This window comes from Pipistrellus kuhlii, unplaced genomic scaffold (assembly GCF_014108245.1).
Source record: "Pipistrellus kuhlii isolate mPipKuh1 unplaced genomic scaffold, mPipKuh1.p scaffold_m20_p_1, whole genome shotgun sequence".
NCBI lineage: Eukaryota > Metazoa > Chordata > Mammalia > Chiroptera > Vespertilionidae > Pipistrellus > Pipistrellus kuhlii.
Genome location: NW_023425404.1, coordinates 61,239,969 through 61,251,163, shown reverse-complemented (window position 1 = coordinate 61,251,163; position 11,195 = coordinate 61,239,969). Strand labels below are relative to the sequence as shown.

The window sequence follows — 11,195 nt, the reverse complement described above, 5'->3', positions numbered from 1 at the left end:
CCATCACCCCCGCCCCCCTCCGGAATTAAGAGTATGTGCAGTTGGGAGTGTGGGAGAAAAGTGGTATTTGCAAGGAGGCTGAGGATTAGCAAAGAACGCAAGGGAGGAAATGCAGCAGCAGCGCCAGGAATCTGCAGAGCTTGGGGTGAGGGAAGCACCTGGCCTTAGGCAGCAGTACCCCGGGCACAGGAACTGGCAGGAACTTCAGCCTGTCCTTCTGTTGTGGAGGGTTACGGGCCATGATGAAGAGTATCGTCCAGTTGCTTGTCTTTGTACCTGTGATCTTGGTACCTTCCCAAGGGGAGCTCACACGTGGTCAGGGACCGGGGCTTCTGGCTCTGGTGGCAGCCTTCTTGGTGGGGCTCTGGCAGGTGGCGGCCACACTGGAAGGCTTCATGCAGGAAGGTGTGGAGGCCTCTGCAGTGATGTGTGTGCTTGTTGATGTTGCCCATCACCCCTTTACATCCCTGGGGGCTGGGCTGCACACTCTGAGTTTCAAACCACTGAGCTAAACTGTGTTTGGACTTGGTGCTAACCTGGGCCACCCACAGCCCCAGCAGTAGGAGCAGCAGCAGGGGGCAAAATCCCGCTCTGGCTGGGGGCATCTCTCCTAAGGGGAACAATGGCACGGAGGAAGTGGTGGCGGGGAGGGGTGAGTAGGTCATCACTGGGGATGTGTTGCTAGCCCTTCTGAGAATTTCATAGCCTCAGTCAGTCATTGCAGCCTGGGATATCGAAGAACACCATTGGCATTTTATTGTTCAATGTCAGCAGACCATATGCCTTTTTATGCTCCCAATAAATCCTACATTGTTTATCCCTCAAAAGAATTTATGAGGTGAGTATGATTACTTTTTAAAAAATATATGTGCAAACTGAGACTCAGAAAAATTAAGGAACCTGTTCATCATTACCCAGCTAGAGTGTGTCAAATACAGGATTTTAATCAATGCTTCTCAGCTTCCAAAGGCCCTGTTCTTTCCACACTCCTGGGTTTCTTGTTGGAAGCTCTGAGAAGTCAGGCCACAAAAGGAAACGAATCTTGGAAGAAAAATAGGCCATGGGTCCATACCTCACTCTCCCAGGCTAGCTCAGGCGTTCCTGAAAGAAGCAATATTAAGGTTGTGGAGTCAGGTTAATTCCTGTCTGAATATTCTGTGGCCCAGTTTCTTGCTGAAGCTGGGTAAACAGTCACTCCCAGAAAGGGAGCCAGCAAAGCAGGATGGTGAGCTGGGTTCTTTCCATGGCTGATGTTTCACCCTCAAGGAGAAAGTCTTGGGATGATAGAGGTTATCAGATCATCTCAATCAACTATCTCACCGATGAAGGAGCTGGAGGTCCGGAAAGATGAAGTGCCCCTCCCCACGCTATCACATGAGTGGCAGAGCCGGGGCCAGGAGCTTCCTGACTTTCAACCCATCCCTTTGGTTTAGTGCCAGGCTTAAAGGGAAGGAGAAAGTTTTTCCACGGAAGCAGAGCATAGTGAGAGTGTCTCTGTGGTTTAAGTGGTGCATGAACATTGCCCCCAATAATTCCCTTCTAATCCTTCTGATAACATTTAAGAGAAAGTCTCCCATTAGAGCAAGAAGGCAGGTAAATCCTTTGTTTCTCCTCCCATTTCCGATAGAGACAACAGAACTCAGATTCAGTTTTCAATTGAAAATAATTCTGAATGGAAGTTAAAAACATTGGATGACATTATATTTATTTTTTATTTCTATTTATTAAGTGACACTCATATTCTTTGAAATGTGGTGATAACCAGTTTCGTTTTCAAAGTATTATTTGAACTAAATGAGTGCATGCATATTGAGTAAATTATATTTATACTAGTGGCCCGGTGCACCAAATTTGTGCATGGCAGGGTTGGGGGAGGTGTGTGTCCCTCAGCCAGGCCTGCACCCTGTCCAATCTGGGACATCCCTCTCACAATCTAGGACTGCTGGCTCCTAACCGCTTACCTGCCTACCTGTCTGATCACCCCAACCACTCTGCCTGTTGGCCTGCTTGACCCCTACTGTCCCCCTTGCTGGCCTGATCACCCCCAGCTGTCCCCACCACCAGCCTGATCATCTTCAACTGCCCTCCCCTTCTGGCCTGATCACCCCTAACTGTCTCTGCCTCAGCCCCGCCACCATGGCTTTGTCCGAAAGGAAGTCTGGAAGGTCTCCTGGTGTAATTAGCATATTACCTTTTATTAGTATAGATACTACTGGCAATAAGTGGGTTTTGCAACAATTGTAAAGGGAGGAAGCAAATTACTTAAATTGAGTAACTTGTTTTGGCTTCAGGTCCATGTTGATGTATTAGGCCCATCCCAGCATCTCTACCTCTGTGATTTGTGTGGCTTCTCTGCCTTTGAGATAAAATGCTCGTCAAAGTGGCAAAATAAATTTAGGCTTCTAGCATCTGCATTGCCAATGGAAACTCCTGAAGGGTGTGTCTCTCTGCCTCCAAGGGGGAGCCTGCAGAGCTCACCCTTCTCATGGTGGAGATCCCTTCATGCACCCCTCCCACAAAGTTAGCAAAACACTGGTTGTTGAAGCCAGGAGAACATTGTCCAGCAAGCAGTTGATGTGGGCCCCAAGGAGCAAATATACATATATTTATTTATCCAGGAAGTCATTTCTCTTTTGCAGGCCCTCAGCTGAGCCTCTCCCATTGAGATGGAAGGATTACCAAGTGATTATTCATTAACAGTTGCAGATCCAAGCTTTGGAGTGAGAGGGTGGGGATGGCAACAGGAGCCAAGGCTGGCAGAAACATTTTGTGCTGACCAAAGTGACTGAACACAGATTTTGCAAGCTCTGAGTCAAATTGAGCTGCAAACATGCTTTCCCTCAAGAAGGCGCTAACCCTGCAGCTGGCCACCCCCACTCCAGGAGGCCTGGGGAAGGGGTTCCTATGGTTGTGTATCTGATCCTACTCATTTATCACAAGTCCTCCCAATTACCAGGGGCTCAGAGATGTTTTATGCATGAAGCACTATAGGCTCAGTGCCTAGAGTCAGAAGATTTCAAGGTTCTATAATATTTGAGAATAGGGGGGAAAAATTTGGCTTCAACATTGAAAAAGGCAACTAAAAAATCAAATCCTATATAATAAAAGCCTAATATGCAAAATATCCCCTTGTGCATCATTTGACCGGGAGTTTGACCACTTCCAATAATGTGTACTGACCATTAAAGGGGTGGCATAAAATATGACAGGTGTGTCCTCTCTGTAAAAAAATCAATAAAATATATTAAAAAAAATATGATAGGTGTGGGCGATGCTCTGTGACCTCTTGCCAGCTACCTGGGGTGGGGGTGACTGAGATAAAGGAGCGGTGAGAATGTGGGGTGTCCACTGAGTTTACTCTCATTCCCTTGGGAATCTCCCATGCTCAGGTGCCAGGCGCCCACCAGGAGCCTGTCCCACTCCTGCACGGCCTCTTCTGGGTGAGCTGGGCTGCAGCTATGAGACCCATGGGTTTGCGCAGAAGCTGGTTGCAAGGCTGGCTGGGAAAGAGTTTGCTGCCTGCCTGGCTTCCCTGGTTGCTGCTGGGCGGCCCCGAGGCCCACGTTACACTCTGGCCCACAATGTCTGGCCATACTCACTGCATCTCCACATGGGGACTGGGGAGCCATGATTCAAGTAGAGGGGGGGCGTGCGGGGACACGGGGGGCCCAGGTGCTGTCAAGGGACCAGGGGTCAGCTGGGACCTGCCCTTCCATACCAGATGGCTCCTATTTTGACCGCTGACCAGGCTTAGGGACCATATCTGTGCACAATTTCATGCACTGGGCCTCTAGTTTAACATATTTACCCACCAGCTACCACAGTAACATGAAGTAGATTTAATTATTTATTTACTTTTGTGGAATTTACTTGCCATTCTTGAGCGAGGGCAGTGCCGATCTCCATGTCATTCCAATTTTAGCATACGTGCTGCCAAAGAGAGCGTGATTTTATGTATTTTGGAATTTGGCACACATAAGTTTATTACTTTGTAATCTTAGATTAGATTTTTCTTATTTTACAGTAATTCTCAAGTACCATGATTGCAGAAGGAACAGTGTCTATCATAAACTATAGTCAAATCATTTCAGAAGTAAGACTTATTAAAATAACTTCAGGTACATTTCTGTATGAATAATACTGATGAGAAATATTTATTTTATATGTTTAATGTGGTATGATAAAATGTTAAAGTGCCTAGTGTGTTATGGTAGTATTAAACGGGCCCTTGACATAATACACATCACATTAAGCTCAGGTCGACACAGGGCTCTACGACAGCAGCAGAAGGAAATGAATAGTACTAATCACCATTTATAAACAGACCAGAAGCTTGGTGCACAAAATTTGTGCACTGGAGGAGGCGGTTCCTCAACCCAGCCTGGGCCCTCTCGCAGTCTGGGAGCCCTCAGGGATGTCTGACTGATGGCTTAGGGAGTGATCCCCCAGGGAGTGATCCTAAGCCATTAGTCAAACATCCTTAGCACTGCTGCAGAGGTGGGAGAGGCTCCCGCCACTGCCTCTGTACTCTCCAGTGTGAGCCCGGCCTCTGGCTGAGTGGTGCTCCCCCTGTGGGAGCACACTGATCACAGGGGGCAACTCCTGCATTGAGCATCTGCCCCTGGTGGTCAGTGTGCACCATAGAGACTGGTTGTTCTGCCGTTCAGTCTATTTGCTTATTTGCCTTTTATTATTTAGGATAATATGTACTTGGCACAGTGCTAGTTAATAGCAGTCATTATAATAGTGTTTATTGTATGCTAAGACAAAGTGCTTTGTATATAATCCTATCTAATAAAAGAGTAATATGCAATTGACCATCACTCCAACATACAAGATGGCTGCCTCCATATGGTCAAAGATGGCTGCCCCCATGTGGACATAAGATGGCCATCACAAGATAGCCGGCAGGGGAGGGCAGTTATGGGCAATCAGGCCAGCAGGAGAGGGCAGTTGGGAGGGACCATGCCTGCAAGGGAGGGTAGTTGGGAGCGATCAGGCCTGCAGGGGAGGGCAGGTCGGGGGGTGACCAGGACTGTAGAGGAGGGCAGTTGATGGCAACCAGGCCTACAGAGGAGGGCGGTTGAGGGGGACCAGGCCTACAGGGGAGGGCAATTGGGGGGAATCAGGCCAGCAGGGGAGAGCATTTAGGAGCAATCGGGCCAGCAGGGGAACAGTTATGTGTCTATCAGGCTGGCAGGAGAATGGCTAGTGGGTTATCAGGCTGGCAGGCAGAAGTGGTTAGGGGCAATCTGGCAGGCAGGCAGGTGAAGGGTTGGGAGCCAGCATTCCTGGATTATCAGAGGGACATTTCTCAAGGGGTCCCAGATTGGAGAGGGTGCAAGCTGGGCTGACAGACACCTGCCCCCCCCCCCCCCCCCCCCGTGCATCGGGCCTCTAGTTTTATATATTGTACAAAACAATATTATGTGTTCCAGGCTATTATCAACATTTTACAGGAAAGGAATCTGAGGCTTAGAGAGGTTAAAGTCACATATTGAGTAAGTGGCAGGGCCGGGATTGAAAATGAGGTAGGTTTGGCTCCAATGTTTTGTTGTCCCTCTCTGCCACACTGCTTTTCTGTTTATTAATAGCTGCCTTATGGGCTGGGATTCATCTTGTGACCAAATTCTATTCTAATACACTGGTCTTCCTTTTGACTCCTGGACATGTGTTGTGCCCTTCAACTTTACTTCTGTGGGTGTTTTTTTTTTTCCCTTGTCTCTTCCCTGAGAGCCCTCCCTCAAATGTTATCTGCCAAAGCTCAGCTGTATCATATCATTTTGATCATATGTCTGAGTCTTTCTGTACAACTTGACCTCACACTAATCCCTCCAGCACACAACCTCTGTCAACATTAACTCCTGGAGTCATTCATGTGGGTACCTTGTTTTGTTATTTAACTCCTATGTGAGTTATGGCAAACTTGTAGTTCAGGAGTCTGGCCCGTTCGCATTTCTCTAGCTCCTCAGTGCCAGCATTGAGAGCTCACAGGGTGACCGTGTGCTGAACTGAGTGCCATTCATGTGGTCCTCTCAGTCTCTGCATCATACCTGGTCCTCTCAGTCTCTGCATCACTAACACAAAGAGTTTCAGTATAATGATTTCTAAAATGCCCCCTGGCTCTAACTCTCTCTGAAACAAGAAGAAACATCAAAGTCAGATTAGAATGTAAGGAGAGACCCTACCGGAAGACCCTGAAGGTAGCTGAAAAGAGTGGCAGTAGATAATAAGCAATGATTTCCAAAGCCCTGTATTTTTTGTGTGAAGATGTCACAAAAGCTTGTCTTGGGTTGCTGGCCTGAAGGACCGAAGCACCATGAAGTAGTCTTTGAGCTCCAAGGGCCATCCCCAGTGTGGCTGTCAGGCTTCATCCTGCATACAGCCTCCTGGTGGTGAGAGGCAGACTTCTTAGGAGGAGCAGGGCTGGTGCGGGAGGGGCCAGGGCACTGCAAATGGCAGGAGGGGCTCAGGGGAAATGAAGTGTGTTCCTTCTATTAGTAAACCTCAGTGTGGATCTTGCATGAGATTGCCCAGCACAGGCTCCTGGTCCCTCAGAGGGCAGAGGCTGTGTAGGAGAACAGGTTCAGCTGTGGCAGATGTGCTGCTGAAAGCTATGCTGCTCTGATGAGGTGCTATGAAGGAGTCTGAGAAGAACTGTTTCTGGTGCTGTTTTCCGTAGGTGCCAAGGCTGAGCCAAGCTGGGAAGTGGAAGCCTTGTAGTAAAACTCACCCAGAGAAAAGCTGAATGAAGGGATAACAGTGGCTTTGGGAGGCAGGTGGCTGGTGACGGTATTCTGTTTCCCTGGGCACAGCATGGGCGATTTTCAGCTAACTTTCTGCCAAACAGCTCCTACCTCCATGATGGATACATGGGGCCAGGACAGCTGACTTACTCCTAACGTGGCTTACCTTGATATTTCTGCATTTGACTAGCTCTGGCTGAGAGACATTCTTGCAAAACTAATTCAAAAAATGAGACTGAACTTGTGAATATTTAGCTCCCCAGCTACTTCATAGGTAGAGCAATATCCCTGGGAGAGAGAGAAGAGGAAGAGAAGAGAATAATGCAAATAGCATGAATGTCTAGGAAGCTGGGGAAAGGTGAATTCAGCTGGCAAAGCCCAGAGGGTAAGAAGGGTGAGGGGACTACAGGGTGGCATCCCCTCCTGAGTAGCTCTGGAGAACAACAGGGTCACCTTGCCCTGGGTTCTCTGAATGTCCTCCTTGGACTTTTTGTTGGGATATGGGGTCTTGGCAATGAGTCAACAACCAGGGCAGGGGAGCTGGGTTGGCCTCAGATTGAGGTAGGAGCCTTGTTAGAAGCTCCCACAGGGAATCTCTCCAGGAGCGATTCTCCTCCAAGTTGGTGTCCCTGGTTCTGAAGGCCCATGGCTGAGATATCCTGGAGTCTGGTTTTTTAACCCTGAGCCTCGGAACTCAATCCCATGAAGTTCAGGGGCCGCCACTCCTGGAAAGTCTCTTCTATTCCCAGGTCCATTTTTCTTTTCTCTGTAAAGGTTCTTTGGGGCCTTCTCAGGGAGCCCAATTCTTTTTATTTATTTATTTATTTTATATTTTTATTGATTTCAGATAGGAAGGGAGAGGGAGAGAAATATAGAAACATCAGTGATGAGAGAGAATCATTGATCGGCTGCCTTCTGTATGCCCTCTACTGAGCTTAGAGCCCACCCCCCAGGCATGTGTCCCAACTGGGAATCAAACCATGACCTCCTGGTTCATAGGTTGATGTCCAACTACTGTGCTACGCTGGTTGGGCTCAGGGAGCCTGATCCCACTGTGGTCTTGCCTCAGTGGGTGGCCTGTCTCCCCTTATTCCTGACTTGTAGGATCTGTCCTCAAGGGTAGTTTTCACTCCAACCAGAGGGAGGCATGTGGCTCCGCACACATGGATTTTGTGGCCTTTAAGTCACTAGAAGCCTGCGTGCAGCATTCAGACCTCCCAGGGATAACAAAGACAACCATGATAAAAACAACCATGGCTAACCTGTACTAGGGCTCTAGATTTCAGTCACTATTCCAAGTGCTCTGTGTCTATTTTCTCTCTCTTTCTTTTAGCATCTGAAGGACCTTCCTACTGCCCTGACATTATGATTCTCTCACTCTTTTTCTCCAATTAAAAAAAAAAAAAAATATATATATATATATATATATATATATATATATATATATATATATTTTATTGATTTTTTACAGAGAGGGATAGAAAGCTAGAAACATCGATGAGAGAGAATCATTGATCAGCTGCCTCTTGCACACCCTCCTACTGGGGATGTGCCTGCAACCAAGGTACATGACCTTGACCGGAATAGAACCCGGGACCTTTCAGTCTACAGGCAGATGCTCCATCCACTGAACCAAATCAGTTTCGGCTCTTTCTCCAATTCTTGAAGAGAAATACCGGTCAGACACACACCCACAGAGACAAAGTGAAGACAAACCATGTACTCCTGCCCTAGACTGAATGCAGATGTGTGACCAGAGAGTACCACAAGATAAATCTCTCTTGACTTTACTAAAACTATATTTGGGGGAGAGAAAGTAATGCATTCATTTTACATAAAATAAGACTGTATGATGGAATCTTCTGAAAAATTCAAATAGTTTTATTTTTTTACAATTATTTATTATTATTTTTTACAATTTGAAATGTTTTTGGCTGATCTTGAGCCTACTTTATCATTTCTTGGTGGCTAGGAACTTTTTTTGGCAAGGAGAATGAGGAAGTGTTTGATCTTCTTTGTTTAAATTTTTTGTTCTTCTGTCATAGAAGTCAGGCCTGCTCATCCATCACACTGCTGCCAGTCGACATTTGACACTACAGTAATAAATATAAATGATAACACCTCTCAAACTTTCCCTACATGCCAGCCACTATACTAAGTGCTGTATGTGTATTGTCACATTTGATCTACATACTATGCCTATGAAGTAGGTTGCCTTGATCTAGATGAGGAAATTCCCATCTCCCTAAGTCAAGAGGACTTTCCATCATAGCGTGTATTTCCATTATGGGTAGAACTTTCTACGGAGCTTCATTAGCAATATTTTCTCATGCCCCTGGTAAGAATTGTAACTGCTCTTTCACCTCTCCATGATGAAATGGGGGTAGGAGAAGGACTTTTTTAAAAGAGTGAGGATCTGAAGTCTTTGAAGCTTCTTTGGAGGCCTGATTGCATGGGAGCATAGGAGAAATGTGATGAAATGCGCCAAGGCTCTCCAAGAGAAGGCTTCTTGGATGTTACTGTTGCAGGTGTTTTCTGCTGCTGTAGGTCTAGGGTTGTCCTCTGGAGCCGTAGATACCATGAAGAGGGCATATGGAATCAATGTGAGAAGAGTCCTGATCTCAAGGGCATTTCCTCTTCCTACATCCTGCCTTTGAGATCAGAACCCTTCTTCTTTAAAAAAAATTTTAAAAATTGATTTTAGGGAGAGAGAGAAAGAGAGAGTAGAGGTGGGGCGGGGAACCAGGCCTGCAGGGGAGGGCAGAGTATGGTTCATTTACTTCAGAGTGTGGAGCCTGGGGGAACCAGTGTCAAGTAGAAAAGTCTCCTGCCTAATCTACTTCACACCTAGGAAAGTTAACTCATTATAGTTCCAGTTCTTAGGTTAATTTCTTTTAAAAATATTTTATTGATTTTTTTACAGAGAGGAAGGGAGAAGGATAGAGGATTAGAAACGTCAATGAGAGGGGAACATCGATCAGCTGCCTCCTGCACATCCCCTACTGGGGGTGTGCCTGCAACCAAGGTACATGCCCTTGACCGGAATCGAATCTGGGACCTTTCAGTCCGCAGGCCGCTGCTCTATCCACTGAGCCAAACTGAATAGGGCTTAGGTTAATTTCTTTACTGGATTTTATTTCTGCTCCTTAGGGATAGGTCAAAAGAATTCTTTACAGATTTCTACACAAGGTTGGTCAATACTTCCCTAGATACTTTCTTTCCCTTTCCATGCGCCCACCTCCAGCAACAAAAATGTCTCATAACTGCCCAACCGCTGTGGCTCAGTGGTTGAGCATAGATAGACCTATGAACTACATGCCCGGGGTTGTGGGCTTAACCCCCAGTGTGGGGAGGAAGCAGCCGATCAATGATTCTCATCATTGATGTTTCTCTCTTTCTCTCTTTCTCTCTCTCCCCATCTCTCTCTCTCTCTTTTTCCCTTCCTCCCTGAAATCAATAAAAAAAATATTTAAAAATAAGTCTCATGACTAACCAGTCTCCTCTTCCTTTTTTTCAGTTTTAAGGTAGTAATGCATCAGGTTCAGCCAGCCGTGGTGTTTGGCTTAAACTGTTATTCATTTTGGACCTCAGCTTTGACCTTTGGGAGGCTGAATAGTCAAATGCCTAGTTCTTAAAAAACTTTTAAAAATTGACTTTTAGCCGAAACCGGTTTGGCTCAATGAATAGAGTGTCGGCTTGGGGACTGAAAGGTCCTGGGTTCGATTCCGGTCAAGGGCATGTACCTTGGTTGCGGGCATATCCCCAGTAGGGGGTGTGCAAGAGGCAGCTGATCGATGACTCTCTCTCTCATCGATGTTTCTAACTCTCTATCTCTCTTCCTTCCTCTCTGTACAAAATCAATAAAATATATATTTAAAAAAAATGATTTTTAGAGAGAGGAAGAGAGAGGGATAGAGAGAAATACTGATGAGTGAGAAACATCAGTGATTGGCTGCCTCCAGCATGCTCCCTTCTAGAGATGGAACCCACATCCTAGGAATGTGCATGAGTGGGAATTGAAATGAGATCTCTTGATTCCTGAGTCAAGGGTCAACCATTGAGCCACACCAGCCAGGCTGTGTGCCTATTTCAACATTACTCCTGGCATTCCTGGTGGTCAAGATCATATGAAGGAATGGGTAACTGTCAAACCTAATCAGTTAAAGCATCAGAAATGAGAACAAGGCAGGTCATTTCAATTTATTATTAATATCTGAACAGTCACTTTCAAATAGTGGTGAGTATTCTAGATGAAACTGGGAGTGAAATTTTCCTTACAAACTTTTATAAATGTTAAAATTCTATCACTCAGTGGAAGCATCCTATCTAATAAAAGAGTAATATGCAAATTGACTGTCACTCTAAGACACAAGATATCTACCCCCATGTGGTCAAAGATGGCTGCCTCCATGTGGACACAAAATGGCTGCCACAAGATGGCCTGCAGGG

General features: G+C 46.2%; 1 protein-coding gene across 1 annotated transcript; it reads right to left on the bottom strand.

The window, feature by feature from the left end:
- Positions 1–230: 230 nt before the first annotated feature.
- On the bottom strand, positions 231–605 carry LOC123652702 (ribonuclease 7-like). Its single transcript, XM_045584386.1, has one exon. It carries the CDS (start codon positions 603–605, stop codon positions 231–233), a length of 375 nt encoding a protein of 124 aa, XP_045440342.1.
- Positions 606–11,195: the final 10,590 nt, after the last annotated feature.